A 24,693-nucleotide genomic window follows, 5' to 3' on the forward strand; every position below is an offset into this window, starting at 1 on the left:
AACTTTCTCATGGTGAAATTAATTCATATTCTTTGCAGAAAATCTGGAGAAGAATAAAAAAGGAAAGTGAGTACCGGCTGATAGTTCCTGACAGATAATAATAACTATTACTGCTAATTGGTTGCAATATTCTGAGGTTATATTCTGTTTCCATAGTATTTGAATCCAAAGGATCTTATTACTATAATGGGAGACTTTTAGCAAAGCACCTCTCTCTCTCTCTCTCTCCATATATATATATAATCAGCATATTCATTCATTTATTCACCAATACTGATTGTGTATGTTCAATAATTATTAAGCATATATGAAGTATAGAAAAAGACATAAAGACATAGTGTATTACCAGCACATTTCTGGGATGTTTTGAGATACTTTGGTTTATGAGACATTTGAGTCCATTGGGTTTTTTATTAAATATTTTATTTGTATTTCTTTTTTTTTTTAATTTTTTTGTTTATTATTTTTATTTATTTATTTGAGAGTGACAGACAGAGAAAGAGGCAGGTAGACAGAGAGAGAGAGAATGGGCACGCCAGGGCCTCCAGCCACTGCAAATGAACTTCAGATGCGTGTGCCCCCTTATGCATCTGGCTAACGTGGGTCTTGGGGAGTTGAGCCTCGAATCGTGGTCCTTAGGCTTCACAGGCAAGCGCTTAACTGCTAAGCCATATCTCCAGCCCTATTTGTATTTCTTTATTGGAGAGAAAGAAAGAGGAAGGGGAGGGAGAGAATGGGTGTGGCAGGGCCTCCAGCCACTGCAAATGAACTCCAGACACCTGCACCACCTTGTGCATTTGGCTTACATGGGTCCTGGGGAATTGAACCTGGGTCCTTTGGCTTTGCAGGCAAGTGTCTTAACCACTAAGCCATCTCTCCAGCCTCCCCAGGCCCGCAATTTGGCTTTTTATTTGAAGCAGTAGCCGGGTCTAGTGTCACAGGCCTTGTAATCCCAGGTACCCAGGAGACTGAGGCAAGAGGACAGGCTGGAAAGAGTCGCTGATGTCTCAGATGTTAGATGCCGTGTGATTGAGCGAAGTGTCGGCCCCTGGGGACATTTGCACATGTTTGTGTATGCACACACACCCACATGTGCACATAACATGACCCTAAATCAGAAGAAGGGAGCTAGGTAGATATCTCCCAGGCTGCCAGGATGATTTGAGACTACCTGGTCTATAGTGTGATGGTCCAGGGATGTCAGCCTTGCGACATGACATCATCTACAAATGCATTGAGCTAAATTCTCCTGGAGTGCGTGCAAGCTGCAGGCTGGACATGCCTGGGCTGTAAGCTGTGTGGCGCAGGTGAGAGTGACTTTGAGGGCCTTGGCGGGCAGCCTCCAGCGGCATGAAACCTGACGATCCCGGGTATCTGTCTGCGGACTGGGGAGGGTCCGCTGGAGATCGAAGTGTGCTGGGCAGAGGAAACAAACACACAACAGTTCCAAATATTAGCCTCTAATTGAACATCATGAGTGGGAACAGTCTTAATTGCAGACATTAATTATCCTGTGAACTGCTTCCCACACGACTGTGCGCGGAGCTGGGGAAACAGCCCGGAGTTCAGTGCAGGCCCCCGATTCCCGCAAGTGGCGCCAGGGGAGGGCAGGAGGTGTTAAGTTCTGTCTATACGCTACATGTGGTGGTCGTTCTCTTGCTGTGCTGGGCATATATCCCCTACACATCAGTGACTGTATCATTCCTGTCCCTTCCTTCACTTGCCACTGTCACGGCACCCTGACACGTGTATCCGTGCCCGCTCTGTGCCCGGCCTCAGCAGCCCAGGAAGGTTGGATGCCTGCGGAAATATCAGACCCACTGGAGGGAGATCTCTCTATTCCCTGTGTCCACAGCAGGGCTGGCGTGCATTAGGTGCTCAACCGATGTCCACTGCGCGAATGTATGTATGAGTGGACAAGAGATGACTGTGCAGTGGCCCTAGAGAATGGGCATGCGTAGCGTGTCCATTACAGTGCTTATGTCGCTGCCTTTACAGTTTAGTGTAATCTGGGTGGACGACCTGGGTCTCCAAGGGTTTCTGCTGCGCATCACATCGGACTACCTAACAGTCCGTATCCTAATGACTGTCTGCCCCCGAACCTCACCATGCTCACAGAGCAGCCAAACTCATGCCCAACCTCGAAGCCATCCTATCTGCAAGGAGCGGCCCCGAGCCAGCCCCCAGTGTGAGCAGATGTCATTACCCCTCCAGCCCCCTTGTGTCTCGGACTGGCATAAGGAGGCCCGTTTGCCCAGCCTGAGAGAGTGTTCCCGCCGTTGCTGTCCTCCGTGTGTCCCCCTCTACGTCTCTCAAGGATCTCTCATTTCGTCTGCCCTAAGGTGACCACTGGGCACCTCTCTGTTGAGTCTAATGACTTGGTCTTCTGAAATCGGCACGCTTGGATTGGCTTCCCAGCCGAACAGGAAGGCAGGCCTGTCTGACTGCTGAGTACATGAGTTCCCAATGTCACGGGGCCCCTCTCTTTGGGGTGCTCCTGCTGAGCCTGGGGCTCATCCCAGCTGGTGGGATGATGATGCGGTAAGGGCAGAGAGGGCCACAGTGGAGGGAGGAGGTTGTGACAGGTCTCCAAGCCTTTGGCCCACACACCGTCCTCAGAGGTCGTACTTCCTTCCGGTCCTCAGCTCTTCCGCCATCCAGATCACTCTTCCTCGGTGCTGACCTTGCTTGTCACTCTTGTCCTCTCCCTGCGGGATGTCAAAGACGCTTTAGACCTCAAAATACTCACCTGCACCCCGAGCTCCTCATTCACTCTGTGATCTTGACAAGCAGACAATAGGACCCTTTCCAGGGCTCTTCCTCAAGCATTAAATGATAGCTAGGCTGGGAAGAAGGTTCAGTGGTTAAAGCCACTTGCTTGCCAAGCCTGCCAGCCCGAGTCAATTCCCAAGTACCCATGTAAAGGCAGATGCACAAAGCGGCTCATGCCTCTGGAGTTCGTTTGTAGTCACTGGAGGTCTTGATGCACCCATTCTCTCTGTGTCTGTCTTTCTCTCTCTCTCCCTCCCTCTCTCTCTTCAATCTAATGCGTTCATTTACTCTTTGAAGGACGGGTGACTATTGCTCCCCTCAGGAGACAACAGGGGGTTCAGAAAGGTTGGCTAACTTGATGAAAGCCACACAGGGTTCAAATGCGCGCAGGCTCTCTGGAGCCTGTAACCACGGTTGTGACATCCTCTGCCTACCTGCTTAGTCCCGGCCCAGCCCACCTCCCCTGAGACGGAACGGGCATCTCCAGGCCTCTTCTCTACCTACCAGAAGCTTCCCCAAGGGTTGAGATCAACTGCAGACCTCTGCTTCTTACAGGACCCTGACCAGAGCAGGGGTCCCTGAAGCCAAACAGGAAGGGGGAGCCCTTGCGCTCTGATGTCCCTGAACACAGAGAAGCCCAGGACCCGGATGCTCACCCCAGCTCAGCGCCCTCCCGGCTGCACACAGCTATGGGCAGGGCATGTGGCGGCTCTGGCCCTTAGTGTCCTTGTCCAGGCACTGGACGGTCACATCGCCGGTGTTTGCAATGCCTGCTTCAGTTCTCTCACGCCCACCTGACTCGGGTCGTGGGGGCTTCTGAGAGGCGCCGAAGGCGGAAAGCCAGGTTTCTCCAGAAGCCACGGCCTGGAAACCGAGGTCTGATGCCGGGAACGTGGGAAGGAGCCACTTGGGCAGGACTTTGCCTCCGTTTTTCTACGTGTGTCTGAGCTGACCCGCCGGTGTCCTTTGGTGTGCACTCGACCTCCCGTCTCCAGTGACACCCTGCTCACCCAGGCCCACTCACGCCATCCGGCTTCTCACACCCTGCTCATGCCGGCCCTGCTCACACTGAGCTGCTCACACCACCCCGATCACAGCATCCCTGCTCATCCTGGCCCCTTCACACCACCCTGCTCATGCTGCCCTGCTGTCCCCCACGTGCTCTGCCTCACGCGGACCACCCCTCCTCATGCCGGCCTGCTCGCGCAACCATCGCTCACACCCCACAAGCATCCAGCTTCCCTCCCCACACGCTGTCCTCCCGTCCTCGACTCCCCTGGGCCCTGGGCTGGCTCAGGCTCGGTTCCCCCACCCTCCAGTCGGAACAGACAGCATCATTTTGAAATAGATATTGGCTCACAGCAGCAAGAACAGACAGGCCGGTCTGCCAGGGAACGTTGAGCAAGCCCCTATCATGGTGAGCAGCCATGGCCCTTGCCGAGACTTCCTTTGGGGGTTTTTAATACGACCCCAGAAAGATGAGGGTTCAAGTCCCGGCTTTGCTGCTTAGAGTGATCTCACTGGCCCGAGTGTCTTCACTTAAATAAACTGAGCTCCTAGGCCCAGAGAGGCCACCCAGCAGAGAGGTTGGCGGGGAGCTGGGGATGGCGTTTAAGTCTGACCCCTAAGCTCATCGGTCCGGCTCAACACTCCCATCACGAGGCAATGTGTACGTTGCTTTCAGTAACTGTCCCCAGATAACCTCTGCATAATTGTGGCAGATGAAAGGAAAAGTTCTGGCCCGTAACCCCACACGACCCCCATCCATAAGCGCCCCCAAGGCTCGGAGGGCTTGTTTACCGATGCGTGTTGTTGGTGCGCGCTCGGGCTGGTAGCCATCTGTGCAGCTCCAGTGGCCTCACGGTTTTCCAGGGAAGCCTGCCTTGCCACAGACCTTATTTCTCATGTTAATGTCTGTCTAATAGCATCAAAGTGACACGCTGTGATTTCCCTAACCGTGCCCAATTCTGGGTGATGAGGCGGCTTTCACGGCTCTGTTTAATCAGTGGTGCCGCCTCCAGCGGCCTGGAGCTCAGAGCTCTCGTTCACCCTTCTCGTTTACCCCCGTGGGGTTGATTTCCAAAGGATGAGATTCTGCGGTTGGCTCAGCCCCGACGACGTTCACGCCAGATAACTCTCTGTCCGGGGCCTCTCGTGTGTAACGGCATCCCTGGTCCCAATCGTTCTGGCACCCCTAAGCTGTGGCAACCAAACCTGTCTCCAGACACTTGCCAGATGTCCTCGGGGGGCAGTCTTACCTTCCTTCAACAAGCATGGTGTAGAAAACTAAATAGATCATCAGTAGGTGTCAGAGATGTTTTTCTAGGAGTCGGGACTAAATGGGGTTACCACGGTGCTGGGGAGCACCGTGCGTGCGGGGACTAGGCCCCGGGGCAGGAAGCCGGTGCACCAAGCTCGAGTTCAGGCACTGCTGGTCAATCTTCACGCCTCAGGGCCTCGGGTGCTCCTCCGCGAAGTGGGAGCGGTCGTCGTGACTCACTTGTGAATCCTTGAGCACCGAGCGAGGCCACGGGCACCGCACTCGGTGCCGCCGGCCATGGAAAGCACTCGGTGCAGGCTCTGCGGGTGGGGGTGGGGGGCTGGATGGCGGGAAGTGCGCGCTCCATCTTTGTCTCTGCTGCCTTCAAGGACAGAAATGCAGGGAGCTTCCACCAGCCCAGTTCTGTGCTCCCCCAGCCTCTCGCACCAGCTCCATCCCTGGCAGCTGAGTGCCCAGAGTGAGCCCAGAGTGAGCGGCGCCCTGCGTGCCTTGGCCGTGCCTGGAGGCCCCTGGGTGTCCATTTCTTACCCCGCTACTTAGGAAGCGTCTGTCTGCCCGAGGATCAGAGGCTTCGCCCTTCGTCCCCGCGGGGCACTTGCCCGTGCGGTTACTAGTTGTTCACTGAACTCCAGCATCTGCAAAGGGCGCGTCTCTCCTTCCTGGGGAACTCGAGAACGGATGCCATGTAGGGATCTCACTCAAAGCCAACAAGCCCTCGTGGTCTGTGTCCCCAGGAGAAGTGTATGGAGGAGCTGGTGGCCGTGAGACAAACCCTGCAGACAGATCTGGAGACGTCCATCCGTCGGATCGCAGACCTGCAGGCGGCTTTGGAGGAGGTGGCGTCCAGCGATAGCGACACAGAAAGGTAACCCCTCAAGAGCCGGATGGGGCTGGGCCCACTAGGGGGGCTGCGGCCTTTGGTGGGTCTGGGGCCAATATCTGCTCTCAGGTGGTGCCTGAGGGTTGGAGGCATAGCTGGCTTGCCAGAGTCGGGCAATGCGGCATGCTGGCACACGTGTCCTCTCGTCTGTTGCCACTGAAGCCACCCGAGCTGGCTGCCCCGGCCTTGAGTGAAGTCACATGATGGAAAGAGAACCTCTGCGCGTGATCTTGGGAAAGACGCTCGTCCCAAATGGGTCTCAACACGTTATTTTATTGCAGTACCAGATCACGTGGCTAGGCAGCTAAAGGGAGGCAGGGTTTATCTGGGGTTCCTGGCTCCTGGGAGTCCACCCGTCACGGCGGGGGAGGTGTGAGGGCTGTAGCTGCTCAGTCCATGGAGGAGGGATCTCGGGATACAACCTGTTCACATCCGGGCTGGTCACGAGGTAGAGAGTCTGGGCTGGACACAGGATTGGGTTATAACTCTGAGAAATCTGCCCTCAGCAACCCACTCTAGCATTCATGACAGTAGAGCCACCAACTCTGGACTCTGTGTCCAAGCACAAGGGCCGGGCAGGGGGGCAGGGGGGCAGTTCACATTCAAATCACAACAGGTTCTAATTCCATCAGCTGCCAAGTGGACAGAAGCACATCCGGGTGGTCCACGTGACATTACTAACATGGGGCCATTTTGACATTTGAACAGTGAATTTTATCTAGTCGACATCCTGCGTCCCCCGTGGGGTTGTTAGGGTTGAACGAGGTCATCGCGAAAGCGTCGTGAGAACCGGGTGCCGCTGTGTTTGTGCAGAATAGTGAATATTTACCTCAGCAAGGCCATGGCTGATTCAAGGATCCAACTTCAGGGTGCTTAGGATTGGCAGATCACTCAAATTCAAAGTCAGAGCTTCTCCCATTTCCTGGAAATGAAGGTTGCCCCTGTCTTCCCCTCTGCAGTCAGAACGGGCCACAGGCTGTGCTTGAGCCGCCGGGCTGGCGCAAGTTGGAGGCACCTCAGATGAACACACAGGCTCAGGCTGTCCAGCCGCTGAAGTGTCAAAGCACCCTGTTCCCAGGGACTTCCCTGTCACCTCATCTTGTTGCTTCTCCTGCTGGCACAACTGCCAGCTTCCTGCCGTTGTGCCCCCGTGGTAGCCTCTATGGCACAGCCTGGGCAGGAGAGAATGTCATTGTTGCTGTCCCTTCTCGTCGCTGGCACAGAGCACCTGACCAAAAGCAGTTTGTTGGAGGAAGGGGTTTATGCTGGCTTACCGACTCAAGGGATGGCAGGGGAAAGCATGGCATGAGCAGAGGCTGGGCATCCCCTGTGCCATGGGCTATGGAAAACAGTGGCAGGAAGCAGGAGGGTGAGTCAAACACTGGCAAGGGGGGTTGGCTATAACACCCCTAAGCCCACCCCCCAGGCACACCTCCTCCAACACAATGCCACCTCCCAAATTGCTATCAGTGTTTAGAACACATGAGTTTATGGGCACGTCTGATTCATACCACCAGAGATACCATCGTTACACAGCTTTGCAACAAGGAACCTGAAGGTGTGTCAGAAAGGACTTCCGGACACCCTACCCCTACTGCCCCCAACAGGCCCGAGCAGCTTCCCTGTAAACTAGCAAGTCCTTGGGAAGTCAAGTCTGGGCTGCAGCTGGATCAGACAGATCTCAAACCATCAGAGGGAGAGAGAGAGAGAGTCCAGGAGGACTCTGATGTCAGGGAAGTTCAAGGTCATAAAACCAGCTAGCTTGGTGGACAGAGCTACATCCGGGTCTGCTGAGTTCCCTCCCTAGACCTTTGCCAGCCACCGTGGTCGTAAGAGGTGGAGGCAGGTAGCTGCTGCTGCCCGCTGGGTGTGTAGGGCTTCACAGGGAGGGTTATTACTGGCTGTGGTGGAGCCCTGGGTAACACCAGACAACCGGTTACAGTTGATAAAAGTGGGTGACCGAAGACAACAGACGTTCTAACATCAGCGAAAGGAAAGATGCATGACTCTTCTTGAACTTACTAATGTTTTCTGGCATCTGTGCAGCGAGCCATCAACATATCAGTAGCAACTCAGGTGCCCTCTTTAGATTTCGGTTTCAAGTTGTGCCCTTGTTTTAGAACACACATCAACTCCCTTCTTGATTTGGTCCTGGGCTGGTCATAGCCACTTTAATATGTGTGACCTGGGACTCCCCTTGAGGGTGAGAGCATGGCAGAGATCTGGAGACTCTAAGGGACTCTCTCTAAAGCCCATGTTCTTTCCTCCAGATAAAGAACCTTTATTCACTAATTAATTTATTCACTTGAGACAAGGGAGAGAGAAACAGAAAGAGAGAGAGAGAGAAAAAATGGGTCCACCAGGGCTTCTAGTCACTGCAAATGAACTCCAGACACATGTGCCATTGTGTGAATCTGGCTTATGTGGGTTCTAGGGGATTGAACCACCAGGGTCCTTAGGCTTTGCAGGCAAGTGCCTCAACCACTAAGCCTTCTCTCCAGCCCCACATAAAGAACTTTATCTGAGAAGGTCTTTGGCACACAGTTGCTAAGTTCATACAGGGCTGCTCCCAGCGGGAGAGTGCATTAGGGTCCCCTGCACAGCCCTTCCCCAAGCGGTGTGGGTGTTGTGACAGGGCCCACGTCTGTAATGACAGTCCCCTTTTGTTGCTGTTGTTTGCTGGGAGTTTGGGCTACCTTTCCCAGTGGTTGAAACTCCAGAACACTTGCATTCACGACAGCGGGCATTTCTAGGTACTGGGCTCGTTGGCTCTCATTGGCCAAAGTACAGATCCACTTTCACTCACATTGCAAGAGAGTGCTTTTCTAACATCAATCAAAGGCGGGGGAGGTGCTCAGAAAGAGACAGAGGGGTTATGTTGAAGGGGTGGGTGACAGGCTAGGTAGAAATTGTGACAAAAAGCAAGGGACATGCTTGTCATTTGGAAAATGAAACCCAGGAAGGAGGTCACAGGCCCCGGTCATGGTGGCACATACGTAATCCCAGGGCTGGGGAGATGGAGACAGACTGATCCTTGGGGCTCGCTGGCCAGCCAGTCTAGTGTGACCCTGTCTCTAAAAAGATGGATTCTGACACCCAACGCTGCCCTCTGGCCACATGAACGCACACACATGTACATATACATGAATCCACATACGTATGCAGCTATACACACATACAGAAGTGCCCGCATGAACACCACATATACACACTTGCACTCGTGTAAAAAAAAAATTTTAAAAAATAAAAACCTATGGAAACCACCAAGGCCTTCAGTTCCCTGAAGTCTGACAGAACCCAGACGCTGAGAAATAGAAAACCATACCTACAGAGGCGCAGAGACGTCACGGCTTGCTTCCAAGGTTTAATGCTGTACAAAGCACGGTGCTTGATCGCAGTGAAATCCCACTGGTTATGAACGATAAAAGAAAAGTGCAGAAGTGTCACTAGGATGCAGCCTGCTGTCCAGAACAGAGCTGCGGGCTCTTGCCCTGGTGCCAGCCTCGGCTCTTCCCCTTGACAAACTTGCTCCTAATTAATTATCTTGTCACCTTGAGTAAGAGGTTTGGATTGGAGCCTGAGGGACTGATCAGAGATACTTCTCCAAAATGAGCTGCCAATTTAGGACTCAGACCATCTGAGGGAGAGAGAGAGAGAGACAGAGAGAAAGAGAGAGAGAGGGAAAGAGAGGATCCATCTATAGGTGAGTACGTGAGAGACTTGCTCAAATTTCCAAAAGTCACATTTTCTCATGTTGGGCATCAGCTCTAGGTCTAACAGGCCCTGCAGACCAGAAATGAGGCCACACACTAAGAAAGTCAGGCTCATACACAGGAGCTACCCTGCATGCAGGCCTTGTGCTGGAAGTGAGACTGTGGCATGGCATCAACGTTCCCAGATGAATGGAGAAAAGCTTCCTGTCAGTCCCCAGGCCCGGAGCACACTCATTATTCAAGGAAGGAAGGAAGGACTCATTGGCTGACGGACAGCCTCATGTATTCCTGGTCCAAAGGCTGCAACTGCTATGTTGGTAGCCTTGGTGGTGGTGGTGGTGGTGGGATAAGCAGGGTCTTGAGAGGTTCATGTGAACCCTGACCTCTGGGTCAGCTAAAAGGGTAACCACACTAGCTGGTATGAGCACTCTGGGGAAGTGTCTTCGGTGGCTGGCAGGAATGGAAGCCAGCGTTCTGCCTCAGACATCCTCTGCGGAGAACGGCTTCTGAGTTAAGGGCTGACTGGTGGACCCCAGCTACGGCCAGACTCTTGCTGCGTAGAAGGACCTTCTTGGGAGTGTCCTCAGCCCTTCCCCATGGTTCCCAAAGGTGACTCGACCTGATGCGCAGTAAGCTTCTGTCTGGAAGGAGCATTGAACAATGTCTCCGTTGATTTAAGGAGTTGCCCCTTAGTAAACGCAGGAACCGTGGCTCAGTGCAGGGTAGCATGTGTTGAGACCGTGCTGGACAAGTGCCTGGCTTTCCGAGCATGTGTCTAGCCAATGACCGGCCAATGGGAGCACAGGGAGGAAGTCACAGCTCTGACTGCTGTGTCTGCTCCAAACTTCACCGGAACGGAGTGTAATTGTGACCCCAGGTGCCCTTTTTGGAGGACTCACTTCTACCTGCTTGGCATGTGCCACCCCACACAAGTCTGTGGGGCTCCCTTAGGTATCATTCCAGACCAGGAGTCTGGCCCCTGCAGGGTGAGGAAGTTAGTCTTCAGTAATCTGGAACCACAGTCTGCATGGCCAAGGGGGGCCCAGCCCGGGGACTCAAGATTACGACCACTTAGATGGCTAAGGCTTGGGGTCTGATCTGCATTCACACGCTGGGAAATTGCATGCTGGTCAGGAGAGTGACCTTAATGGACACCAAAGGGCTGAGGTTTAATGCTCATTACATTTAACATTACATGAGGGTGTTACGATGTATGGTATGGGGAAATGGGATTGTATGACTGTATGGACAGAAATCGTCCCTGAAGAATAGCTACAGTTGGGGCTGGAGAGGTGGCTTAGCAATTAAGGCACTTGCCTGCAAGGCCAAAGGACCCAGGTTCAGTTCCCCAGAACCCACGTAAAGCCAAATGCACAAGGTGACACATGTGTCTGAAGTTTGTTTCCAGTGGCTAGAGGCCCTGGTGCCTGTCTCTCTCTCAATCTCTCTCTCTCTCTCTCATATTTTGAAGAACAGCTCACAGTTGTATTGAGTTTGGGGATTTCCCACAATACCTTGGGAAGTTACCCTGACCCATGTCTTGTCTACTGGCCTCACAGAGAATGGAAAGAAACTCCTTGATTGTCCACAAGTAGCAATGTACACTGCTACTAAATGAATAAATAGCAGTGCTAATGGCTGCTCCTGTACTGTTTAATTAGCACCATTTATTTACCAGGAGCTGTGCTGGGTTTGTCCCAAGGGCTGTCTCACTTGGGCTGTCTCCCAAGTGTGGAGGCGGAACCCTGTGACTAGCTATGTCTTATAAACGGAGGCAGGAGGCTCCGGGAGGGCAGGTCACTCAGCAGCAGCAGTCGCAAATGCAAACTCCAACCCAAGATCACAGGTCAGGTCCCGCGGCCCCTGCTGCGTATGTATAACAGACCTTCCCTTGCCTCCTTCTAGCGTCCAGACCGCAGTGGACTGTGGCATTCGTGGCAGAAAAGAGACGTAAGTAAGCCCCAAGAGGAAGCCTGCATCTTCCAGGAGAGCCTGTCTGTCCGTGTGCAGTTTGTATGGGAAGCACCCACACCCACCTGGAGACTGGCAGACGTGACTACAGAGCTCTGAGTTCACGCTCGTAACATGCCACAAAGGAGGGTGTGTGCAGAATTTTTCAGTTCCATTGGACAGAGTGACGCTTGGACCTTATGGCCTGGACTGCATTCTAGTAGCTTCCATGGCCCCCTGTTGCCACAGAAAAGACTTTTGGCTGGACAGTTGTGTCCTGTATCTACTGACCCCTCGCTTCCTACTACTGCATTCCACCCTGTCCATGCCCTGACCTTGTGTGGTCTCCACACCTATACGTGCTCTGTTCTTCCAACCTGCCCAGTCCCGGGCAGTGGCCAAGTCCTAACCTTCAACAGAGATGTAGCTTGGCTGCCCCGTGAATGTCTGCCTTGTACTTCAAGAAGCAAGCCGAGCGAGGCTCCCTTCTGGAACCATGGATGCTGCTGCCCTCTGTCCCTGTCTGTAGTAATAATGCAGTCTTTATTTATTTTATTTATTTATTTGAGAGCGACAGACACAGAGAGAAAGACAGATAGAGGGAGAGAGAGAAAATGGGCGCGCCAGGGCTTCCAGCCTCTGCAAACGAACTCCAGACTCATGCGCCCCCTTGTGCATCTGGCTAATGTGGGACCTGGGGAACTGAGCCTCGAACCGGGGTCCTTAGGCTTCACAGGCAAGCGCTTAACCACTAAGCCATCTCTCCAGCCCTCCAGTCTTTATTTTGATGCTTATTTCTATATCTGTTCTGCTAGGATGGTGTTTTCATGACAGGATTCATGTTAAATATATGCATGCAGCTGCCCTCCCATGGCAACTGACTGACTTTGACATAAGCAACACACACACACACTTTAAAAGAGTATCATCCAGGAAGTAACCTCTGGGCTCCCCATGGATGTTCCCATATGCTGCTTTCTTTTTAAAATATTTTTATTTATTTATTTATTTATTTGCAAGCAGAGAGGCAGGGGAGGAAGAGAGAGAGAAGAGACAGAGAGAATGGGTACTCCAGGGCCTCCAGCCACTGCAAATGAACTCCAGATGCATGTGCCACTTTGTACATCAGGCTTTATGTGGGTACTGGGGAACCAAACCTGGGTCATTAGGCTTTGCAGGCAAGCGCCTTAACTGCTGAGCCATCACTCCAGCCCCCAGCCCCATATGCTGCTTGCTGTGGGCAAGCAAGTCCTGCTCACAAAGGGTCCAGGTAAGGCAAGGAAGGAATGAACACCTTCATGCTTGACAAATGCGCAAGGTGACACACCTCAGTTGCTACAAATTTCAGTGCCAAGTTTGACCCTGAAGTCAAACATCGGGCTTGGAATGTGTGTCCCCTTGGCATAGTTGCATGGATGTTAGAATACAAAGGGGCAGGTTTCACATCCCAGCTGTCATCATGGACCAGCCAGGTGACCTGTGCCCAGGCCCCAGTTGGCCTCTCAGACGTCCATGCGTCCATCTATCAATGGGGGCATCGCTGACCCCCCACAGGACTCAGGGCAAGGCTTTGCTCACACAGCATTCGGCATGGTGCCTGGCTTAACCTGTGCGGTGTCCATGACTATGTGGTCATTGAGATCAACGTCTGGTGTCTTCTGGCTTCTAGGGATAATGTCTCTGTCGTCAGCTCGCAGCCAGAGGGAAGTGTGCAGTCTTGGCTGAGCTGTTCCCTGTCCCTGGCCACAGACACCGCGAGGAGTCCCTCTCGACAGTCCGCCATCAGCAGCAGCCTCCTCGGGCCCAGGTAAGTGCAATGTCCAGGCACCTGATGGTGGCCAGCCGATCAAAAGTCCAGCTTGCAGAGGGATCCCCAAGTGAGCATCCTCAGGCCTGGGCACGGGAAGTTGTGGTCCTCACAGAGCGAGGCAGGACCTGACCACTTCCTCGCTGTGTGGCTTTAAGTAGACCTCTTTGCCCTCACTGGGTTTCTACGTTCTTCTCTGAAAAATGTGGAATACAATCATATATCATCAAATGACTGAAAAAAAAAAAAAAAAAGCAAAACGAAGACCTAATGCAGGCCTCCCCGAAGCAAGGGTGAGAGTGTATGTTAAATGGTGCCGCGTGAGCTTCAAAGGAGCATTAACTGGTCTCAGCTGCCTTCCTCCTAAGGTTCAGCATGTGAGTTTGTAGTTACATGTGAGCTTGATCAGACTAGGACCATTGTCCTTTTTGGAGTTATTATAAAGAAAACTGAGGCTGGAGAAGATGACTTAGCGGTTAGGGCATTTGCCTGCAAAGCCAAAGGACCCTGGTTCGATTCCCCAGGACCCATGTAAGCCAGGCGCACAAGGAGGCGCATGCATCTGGAGTTTGTTTGTAGTGGCTGGAGGCCCTGGCGTGCCCATTTTCTCTTTCTCCCTCTCTCTCTCAAATAAATAAAGTATATTTTTTTAAAGAAAAAGAAAATTAGGCTAAAGCCAGGCATGGTGGCATAGGCCTGTAGTTTCAGCTGCCCTGGAGGCTAAGGTAGAAGGATTTCTTGAGCCCAGGAGTTCAAGCCAACCTGGGCACCACATAGAGTTGCTACCTCTACGAGAGGCAAAAACATCAACAAAAAGATAAAAACAGTGAGGTGGGTTTCTCACGTGAAAATGTTGTCTTCATTTGAATGTTAACACTCTTTATTCTTCCTCTACCCATCCCCCCGCCCCCATGGAGGAAGTTGCTTTGCTAATGGCCCCGGGATGACATGGTGGTTTGAATGTGAAATGTCCCCCCATAGCCGCAAGTATTTATAATTAAGCCTCCTACTTAATCCCCAGCTGGTGGAAGGTGGAGCCTTGCTGGAGGAGGGGTGTCGCTGGGGGGATGGTCCTTGAGATTGATTAGTCCAGCCCCTAGATGCTAAGGAAGAGCTCTTTCTCTCTCACTCTCATTCTCTCTCTCTCTCTCTCCCTCCTGCCTCTCTGCTACTGATGTGGTGAGCTATGATGCCCTGATTGCTCTGCCCCACCATGATGAAACCCTCCCCTTGAAATTGTAAGCCAAAATAAACCCTTTCCTTCCCTAGGCTGCCTCTGGCCAGGCGACTGCTACACACGGGGCACTTATGAATCCACAGGATTGCCAGTAGTGGGTTCCCCCAAAATGGATGTCAGGGCTCATCCCGCCTTCGAGGCATAACTTCAACCCTCTTCCTTCTCATGTTTAGCTCCATTTCTCAGAGGTCGCTTGATCGTCCCCTTTCGAGGATGACCCTCATGGCATTAGGGCCCTCACGTCTTCAGATCAGAAGTTCTGTGTACAGCAGTTACATAGTTAAGATAGACCATTGCTGCTGTAGTAACAGAAGGGACAGAGTGAGAAGTCACAACATCAGATTCAGGGCTGGAGAGCTGGCTCAGCAGTTAAAGACACTTGCATTCGGGCTGGAGAGGTGGCTTAGTGGTTAAGCACTTGCCTGCGAGTCCTAAGGACCCTGGTTCAAGGATCAATTCCCCAGGATCCACGTTAGCCAGATGCACAAGGGGACACACGCGTCTGGAGTTTGTTTGCAGTGGCTGGAGGCCCTGGCATGCCCATTCTCTCTCTTTCTCTCTCTGCCTCCTCCTCTCTTTCTGACCCTCTCAAATAAATAAATAAAAATAAAAATAAATCATTAAAGACACTTGCTTTCAAAGTCAGGCAGCCCCGGTTCGATTCCCCGGTGCCCATGTAAAGCCAAATGCACAAAGTGGCACATGCATCTGGAGGTCATTTGCAGTGGCTGGAGACCCCGGTGCTCCCATGCTTTTTCTGTCTGCCTCAAATGTGGATAGAAGGCGCCTAACCGTAGTGGACCTTCTGGGCACGTTCCACACGTGGTGCTTCTCTGCGTGTCTTCTCAGGCTGGGAGATCTGGTGTGGCAAATGTCCGGGAAGCCATCTGCATGGGACGCTCACGGAAGCCAGGTCATCTGGTGACTGTTCTTAGTTCACCTCAATGGTCTGGATGGAGAACAATCAGGTCTCATCCACTCTCTGTGCCTGCAAGGCTCCTGCCCTCCGGAGGGGATGGTGGCAGGATCAGGAAGAGAATGTTCAGTTACAGGGCATCTGGACTTCGTAGTTAAGTTGTATTGGGTACGCAAGAAGGACTAGCACCGGCCATTTGTGCCCCACGGTGCCTGGCACCTGCTCGCATGAGAGGTCGAGAGCACGGGGCACAGTGGTTTCTGCTCTTGGGCATAGACGGGCACCAGGCGTCTGTTGCTTATTTGAATATCTATGCAGCTGTGAATGTCGGGGCAAGCTGCTCAACTTCTCTGTCCTTGTGTCTTCGCGAGGAGGTCGAGACTGAGATCTGGAGTCCCGGGATGAAGGGTGTACAAACGGTCTTCACCAGCACGTGGCCCCTGGAAAGGGCTTCAGGAAGTCTCTGCTTAGAAGCGTGACTGCCTGACATTCCCACCCCTGCCAGGAGGCCTGGCACAGAGGATCGGAGGCCCGGAGAGGGCAGGGCACTGACAGGGTGTGGGGGGGTGCTCTCCCCTGGCTCCGGCAGGGTGGGTCCTCCACGGTGTCTTCCCTGTCACCCTGCCCTGGCCCTTTCGAGTCCTGCATTACATCCCCTGCAGTTCCGAGTAGAATAGCCTCATCAAAACAGAACTGGAGGGGGGGGGCACTAGGGAGATGGCCCAGTGGTTACAGGAACTCTCTTACAAGGCCTGCCAGCCAGGGTTCGAATCCCTAGCCACCCATATAAAACCAGATGGCATTTATTTACAGTGGCAAAAGACTCTGGTTACATACACACACACACGTGCACACACACGCATGCAAATAAATATTTTTAAAAGACCAGCAAGGGAACAGGTGGCAAGCAGACAAGTGTTCCTGTCTGCCTTCTTCTTGCCGGGGTCCCCAGAGCAGGTACACACTGAAACTCCCCAAGTGTTTGCTGAGTGAACACGGAATGCAGCTCAGGGGCCAGAGCAGAAACACAGACTAGTAACTCAACCACTCACCCAGGGTCGGCAAGCAAGAGGAAGGGTCAGGCTTTGAACCTCCATCCGAATCCCTCCGAAGCCCATATCTGCACCTGTGTCTCCATCATGCCTCTCTCACATGAATTCATGTTCATCTTTCCTGCCATTGATGCTAAAACTGTGCAAGGATTATGATGCAAAACACTTAGCTCTCAGCCAAAAGAGGCCGGTTAAGTGCCCACCGAGTGCCCAAGCCCAGAGCATGATGCCCTGGCACTTCGGAATCACCTTCCTTTGAATGCAGGTGGAAGTTGAAGATTGCATACTTCCTGAATGGGAAGAGGCCCCCGTCATGATCTGGAGAAATCAGTGCTTTCAAAGATGGTCATAGCCAAGTGTGGAAGTCCACACCTTTAATCCCAGCACTCAGGAGGCAGAGGTAGGCGCATTACTGTGAGTTTGAGGCCACCTCGAGACTGCATAGTGAATTCCAGGTCAGCCTGAGCTAGAGCAAGACTCTACCTCAAAAACAAAACAAAACAAAACAAAACAAAGGCTGTGCTCCCTATCCGGCAGTGAGCACAGGGCACACATGGTCTCTCTCACAAATATTTACATCTCAGGATCCCAACGCCACCACAGAGGCTTCCCAGCAACCTCTCCTCCAAAGAACCCCTCTGTCCCGTTTCAGAGAAATACTTGTGGCTGGATTTTAAGTGTCTGAACAAAAATCCTTAAAGTGAAATCTCCACTAAGGAAAAAAAAAATCAAATAAATTGAATGAACATTATGATAATGAATACATTAGATTTTTTTCTAAAAATATTGGAAGAGGTATAAAACTGGATAATTCCAAATCTGTATTTGAAGATAAAGAAATTAATTCCTCTGTTCATGCAAAGGAAGACAGAATCATTTGTCTTCTCATAACATGACCTGAAGTTCAAGTAGATTTTTTTTTTTTTTTTTACCTATGGCTATGGTCATTCGGCTCATACACTCAGCACACTCAAAAAAAAAAATTAAAAAACCTTAAAACATAACAAAGACTATAAAATCCAATGACTTCCACATTAATCTAAGCTCCCTTGGCAAAGGGGCCTGCCCTCTTCAGTTTGGGGTGCATCTTTTCGCACCTCTTTCCACATATTTATGACCATATGTAGGTACTTGCAGTAAACAGTATGTTTGTAGACTTTCAGAATTCATAACTGATATGATAATCGACTGTGCATGCTATTCTTAAATTCTTAAGATATTTTCTTTCCCTCCACACTGTATCTTGGAGAACTTTCCTTATCAGTACCCATAAGTCTATCCTGTTCCTTTTCATAATTTATTTTTATTTATTTATTTATTAGTTATAGAGAAAGAGAACGGGTGCACCAGGGCCTCCAGCCACTGCGAACGCGCTCCAGATGCATGCGCCACCATGTGTGTCTGGTTTATATGGGTTCTGGGGAATCTAACCTGGGTCCTTGGGCTTCTCAGGCAAGCGCCTTGACTGCTAAGCTGTCTCTCGAGCCCTGTCTCATTCTCTTAAGTCCCTGCAAACGATCTTAAATCTCTGTCATGCTTTATTTAACTACAGTCTTCATATTTCACTGGTAGGTGTTTTACAGACATCTGCTATTAACCTGTCAGGCTTCAAAAACACACGTCATTGTGTGCTGGGAAAACGATTTTCTAAGTCAGGGAGCGTTTACGTTTTCTGCTTGAAAAGATGTGACGATATCATCCTGCGGGTTTCTTTTTTTCTGCTAGAGGCTCAGGGGAGCAAGACTCCTGTCCTCCTCTTACCTGGCACATGTCAGGGCACAACAGATGGGCCTCTCTGATACTTTCAATTTGGCTGAGAAGGTCACTGTAGACACAGGAGAGAGAGAGAGAGAAAGCTGACTTCTGTCAATGGCATAAAAACATTCCCCGTATGCTTTATAAGAAGATGTCAGCTCAAGAGAAATATTGCCAAAGCTTGGTGACTTATGGCCGGAGAGTTGAGCAGCTGCGACCAATAAAATCAGTACCTCTGAAGATGGAGTCACTAAATCACCTCGGTGGCCCCAGGATGGACTTTCTGGGGTTTGGTGGCAATAGCTACCTTGGTTTCAGGGCTATATCCAAACGTCCGGCTGTGACCATTGCCGGAACTGTCTGGGAGCTGCCTGTCGGGAACTGTCCAGCACCTCCGTCCTGCCTTGTGGGGCCGTCACCCTGCTGGACTCCCGTGAGAGTGGTAGGACTCTCCCCACTTCCTTCTTGTTCTCAGAGCATATTGGGGTCTCCAAGGTAGGTCTGAGCCCATTTCATTCTTCACCCCTACCTGACGCTCTGCAGATCCCCAGCCTCACGGCTGCTCTCGTCTTACTGGGCAGTCACAGTGTGGTCAGGGCCAAGGATGATGCTGCTGTATGAAGAGCCCAGGGTAGATTTGCTGCCTGAACCCCTTGTCTCTTACCACAGCGTCAGTGGTTAGCAACGTGGACAAGGACACAGGGATCACTGTGGTGGGGCAGGGAGAGGGCTGAGGCACTTGGGGAAGTAAACTGAGCCTAGCAAGGGATCCTTGGATGCGCACTTTAAAGGAGGCGAGCAAAGATAATAGATTGGGTCTGAGAGACCCGGTTTCGTTCTCTGCCGTACTCTCTGCATGATCATGAACAAGTCAGTCTCCTTTCTCATTTTCTTCTGTTTTTCAATTTTTAAAAAATATTTTATTTCATTTATGAGAGAGAGAGAGAGAGGCAGACAGAGAGAGAATGAACACACCAGGACTTCTTACCACTGCAAACAAACTTCAGACGCATGTGCCACCTTGTGTATCTGGCTTTACACGGGTACTGGAGGATTGAACCCAGGTCCTTAGGCTTTGTGGGCAAGTGTCTTGACCGCTGATCCATCTCTCCAGCACTGTCTCGTCTTTCTTCCATGGGACTGGTTTCACAGTCTCGCCTTTGCCAGGTGAGGAATGAACAGGTGTCAAGTGACCATGGCAGATGTGGCACCATGCTGGAGAAACCACCTCTACTCTCCTCCCTCACCCAAGGCCCGGCCAGGGGAAGCTGCCCTGGGAGACATGGGTGCTGCCAGCGCGACCAGGAAAGACAGTGAGCGCTTCCTAGGCCATAGGCTGGGGAACAGAGCAGGCTTGGACCAGGAAACTATGAGCGCTAGAGAAAGTGTTTGAGCAATTAAAGTGGGGTTGGATGAGCTCCGTGGTAGATATAATCAGACACAGCGTGTGTGTGAAAACATTGAAGTAGAACTTTAAGGAAGATTATAAAGTCCGTCCTGAGTCCCTGGGGCAATGATGGGCTATAGGTGCCGCGGTCAGCTTCCCGTCGCTGGGCCAACATCCAACCAGAAGCGGCTACGGGAGCAAAGGGGTTGATATCGGGCTTACTAATCGCAGAGGACCACCGTCAGTGGAGGAAGAAGCGGGCTTATTCCCACGGATCCACAGCAGAGAGAGACATCACCAACAGCCAGAGCCACAAAACTCACCCAGAGGTCCGACCACTCTCCACGCACGTAGTGGGACTAGACTCAGAACTGCCCCCAGTGACACACCCCTGTAGCGGGGATCTGCCTGCTAGGGGCTCGGGTTGCAAGCTCAGTGTTACCGAACCAGCTGAGTCATGCACCCCTACTATCCCATTCAAACTACTGCATAGGTGACATATACACTGTACTTGCCTAAGCAAGAAAGAATGCCACCGTTGTCCCTTCTGGTTGGGAAATCCGATGAGAAGAGAGACAGCTTCAGGCATTTGGTGGATCCAGGTTCCTGTCTAATAGCTGTGGGTGTCGGGGAGGGTTCCTGGTCTCTTGCTCACCTCTCCCTATACTTCCCCTGTCAGCTCCCTCCTGGGGCAACAACCTGTCCATCAGCGACTCCCAGCTCACACCTCTTCACCACAGTTCCAAAAAGCCACGCCTGGACGTGCCCGCCCACCGCAGACCCACTCAGAAAGGACCAGGGGCATGAAAGCAGCTCCTTCCTCAGACCCCAGTCAGGACCCTCGCCTGAGTCCCTGTGAGCCATGGTGAACTGGGGTGACAGGAGCGCCCCAAAAGACAATGGGTGTGCGACCTGAAATAGGACAGTGATTGATCTTGGGAGTTGTAAATAATACATGGACCGAATGTCCTCTTTCAACAGGAAGGGTGGATGTGGGCAAGAGTTACAAAGGCGGGGGAGGAAGGAGACATCTGTTAAAGGGAAGAGTGGAAGTGGGCAAGGTAATGAAGTTATGAAGACAGGTGAAAGAGAGTGGGGGTGGGGGGCATGAGAACATAGTGGAATGTTTGGGGTCCCCACCGGGTACCTCGGAAAGTCCAACCCCAAACGCATATCCTGCTCAGGGACTTCACACTGTGTCCCCATTCTCTGGCCCCCGTCAGTGTCCCTCCAGCAATGATGTGTCTGGATTCATTACCAGTCGGGCTTTCTGCTGTTGCTACCGGGCTTGTACACAATGCGGTGTGAGCGTGGAGATTATTGTATGAATTCTCCTCACTCACATAATCATCGTGATTTTAATTACTATGTAATCTCCACTAATTACTATTGTATGTGTCATCTGCCTCGGTGCCAATTTAACACGACTGCTTTTCGTCTGGCTAAAAGATGGCATTACAACTTTTCCCTTTTTCCGAGGAAAATATGCTTTTGATAAGCACTCACAGCCCATACTCTGTTGCTTGAGGATGCTTCTTTAAAAGAAAAAGATCTAGTTAGATACCAACGCCAACCCCTTCCCTGCCCCAATTTGTTTTTTTTTTTTTTTAATTTTGTGTAAGGCTGACTTGAATTAGTAAAAAGGTCTAAATTACAGGGTATTGTTTTTAAAATAAAGTCGTACTCCTTTCCAGGAGAAGCAATTACTCTCCTTCCACACAGGAAGCCAGGGACATCACGTGATGGCTGTTTCAATGATTAGATAAGGCTCGTTGGTAATTAGCTCATTAATTATAGATTTGTGAATGGATGGCACTTTGCCTTAGAAACGGCTTGTTCTCCAAGTAGGTTAAGTTCCCTCCGCTAATCTTATTTCAACAGCGCGTTTATTTACTGGTCTCTGCCTTCTTAGACCCGGAGCTTGGGAGGATTAGAATCTGTTTTGAATATCCTCAATGAGCGGGTTTCTCATGAGCACGGTCTTGTGCCTTTTCTAGGACACGAGGGTTCTTTATGGGTTTATCAGAATTAGGGAGATTAGCGGCGAGGATCCTCAGACTGAAAGAGGTGGTCAAGCTCAGAGTGAACGCTTGAGCTGGAGGGCCAGCAAGGGGCAACCTGCCGGGACCGTGGGACTCATTCCGAGGACTGTGTCACCCCTGGAGGGCTCGTCCTGTCTAGAAGCGCAGATCTGAGGTGGTAGGTCTGTGACACGCTGGGAAAATGTAGAGTGATAAGCTGGGATGAAACTGCTGGGTTTTAGGATTGGGGAGATGGCACAGTGGTTAAAGGTGCTTACTTACCAAGCATACTGGCCTGGGTGTGATTCCCTAGTACCCACATAACGCCAGATACACAAAGAGGCTCATGGATCTGGAGTTTATGTGCATTGTCAAGAGGCCCTGATGTGCCCCTCCTCATGCCTCTATCTATCTATCTATCTATCTATCTATCTATCTATCTATCTATCTATCCTCTCTTTCCTCTTGCAAATATGTACTTGCATGTATATATATATGTATCATATATGTCGTATATAGATCGATTGATCTATCTATCTATCTATCTATCTATCTATCTATCTATCTATCTATCTTGCTGTTCAGGGACTGGAAAGATGGCTCAGTGGTTTAGGCACTTGCCTGCAAAGTCTAATGACCCAAGTTCAATTCCCCAGTGCCCACATAAAGCCAGATGCATAAAGGGGTGCATGAATCTGGAGTTCAATTGCAGTGGCTAGAGGCCCTGGCACACCCATTCTCATTCTCATTTTCATTCTCTCTCTCTCCCTCCCTCTTTGCAAATAAACGCTTTAATAATAATAATAATAATAATAAAAAACCACCTGAGCCGGGTGTGGTGGGGCACGCCTTTAATCCCAGCCCTTGGGAGGCAGAGGTAGGAGGATCACTACGAGTCTGAGGCCACCCTGAGACTACATGGTGAATTCCAGGTCAGCCTGAGCTAGAGTGAACCCCTATGTTGGAAAACCATAATCATCATCATCTGTTGGGCTTAATAACTACTGTTGATGAAGACTGGAGCCTTCCCTCAGGATCTGTGGTTTCCTGACTGCCCTTGTGCGATGTTGTGTAAGCTTATGACTGAAATGCACATTCAAAAAGGTACAAGTGAATGACACTTCCAAAACTTGATGAGAGCTGTGTAATTGCTGCCTAAGTTCCAGCCAGAGCAGTGTTTGTGTCCCCAAAGACATCATGGGCTCACTGGAGTCAGCTTCCTCTCTCTTTAGAGATGACGGCCACATTCAGACTGCTCACAGGTGCGCCTGGTTTTGAACCCGCGTACCTAGAGACCAGTGGGGCGCACTTTCTCTTCTTCCCCTCAGTACCTGGTTTATCGAGCGTGTCTGCCCCACTGCAGTCATTTCCCCCCGTGCTCCGGTTCAAAACGGACACTCGGCAAGGACAGTGGGGCGGGGGACACATTCGGCCGTGACTAGCGATAAGCAGATCACTGTGGCCTCTAGGGGAAAGAGGCCACATAGGCGATGCACACAGCAGAACTCCCTGGCCTCCGACGTCAGCGACGCCACAGGAAACCGCACTTTGTAACCTCCCACTGTGTCAAGATGAAATCGTGTCTCGCTCTTTGCAGTACCTATGGCGAGAGGGGCCCCTGACCGTCCCTGTGGTCACCACTGGCTCACGTTTTCTCTTCTGAGCGGTTTGTCTCGCTGCACACTCAAAGCCTAGACCCCCAACGAAGTCAGTGCGATTGGCGCGTGGGCTGTGCCCGTACTGAAGTGGGCTGTTTTTCTAATTCAAAGGCCAGGGTCATCCCAGTTGGCTACAAGCCACCTTTGAATGGTTTAGCATGTCAGTTCCTCCCTCCTACCTTGGGGTGTGGGATCCTCAGTCTTATTGCCACCCTGAATCTGTTCCTGTCTGTAATTCCCCAACTGGCTGCAATCCAGGACCTCCCCGCTTCTTTGTTCAAGTTGTTGGCACCTTCCGCCTGTGACAGCCCGGCTGGCACGCCAGGTATTTTCAGAAGCGTGAATGGACATTTAAATTGTGGAAGTTGTGTACCCATCTCATGTGGCATCTCTAAAAGATACCTGGCTTTACACAGGGACTGGGGAGTTGAACCCAGGTCATAAGGCTTTATAGGCAAGTCCCTTAACTGCTGAGCCATCATCTCTCCAGCCCCAGAGTTACGTTCTTGAAGCGGTTAATGGTGACCGTTGTTCCGCCTCCTGGAAAGGTGCTGCTGTCATGGTTTAAAATGAGCGGTTCAAGTGGATATTCCTCGTGCCAGACTGTGGTTTGAACTTCCACATCTGGCACTGGCTTTTTTTTTTTTTTTCTGTTTTATATCTTCGTTGTGATGTCCTCTTGAGTGATAGGAAGCCTTTTGTCCTTATGGCCTCTTCGGTTCTCCGGCTTCTTTCTAGTGATCTGCTGGGGTTATATGCATTCCAGTCACCAGCTGAAGGAATTTGGGTCTGCTCTATTCAGGGCTTACATTTTGCACTGTCTTAATGGTCTATTTTGATGTGAAAAGTTCTCTGTTCTGCTTGTGTGTGTGATGCGGTATGTGTCTATGTGTGTACAGTGCAGGATGGCGCCCCATACATTTGCCTGTGGCGCAGGTGAAGGAGTGCTGCTTGCCCACGGTGGCTGGAACATCGTGTGTCCCTCCCCCTTGCTCTTCAGCCTGGCCTTGTTTTGAACCGGAGTCTCTCTTCGCTGATCTGGGAGCTTGCCAGGCCCCAAGGATTCTGGGGTCTCTGCCCTCCCGTGGGATTCATCTCTGATAGAAAACCCAGAGCCCGTGTTCTGCTCACAGAGGGCCACAGCTGTAGGGCCTTAGGAGGGAGGAAGTGGACGATGGGGGTGGGGATGGCGCTAGCCAGTCCCATTGGAGGAAAGAGTGGGAGTGGCCGTTGCCAAACCCTGTGGCAGGAAGGAAGTGGGTGG

At 51.4% G+C, this 24,693-nt stretch overlaps 1 protein-coding gene across 1 annotated transcript in view; it reads left to right on the forward strand.

Annotated features, from left to right (window-relative positions):
* The window catches only part of Myo18b (myosin XVIIIB), a 240,474-nt gene that overhangs the window by 204,703 nt on the left and 11,078 nt on the right, over positions 1-24,693 (forward strand). The window contains exons 40-42 of the mRNA XM_045132589.1: positions 5,788-5,918; positions 11,552-11,596; positions 13,266-13,403. Of these exons, the coding sequence (XP_044988524.1) occupies positions 5,788-5,918; positions 11,552-11,596; positions 13,266-13,403 (314 nt within the window). The remainder of the gene's footprint in view (positions 1-5,787; positions 5,919-11,551; positions 11,597-13,265; positions 13,404-24,693) is intronic.

The sequence above is a fragment of the Jaculus jaculus genome, chromosome 13, assembly GCF_020740685.1.
Source record: "Jaculus jaculus isolate mJacJac1 chromosome 13, mJacJac1.mat.Y.cur, whole genome shotgun sequence".
In the NCBI taxonomy this organism is placed as follows: domain Eukaryota; kingdom Metazoa; phylum Chordata; class Mammalia; order Rodentia; family Dipodidae; genus Jaculus; species Jaculus jaculus.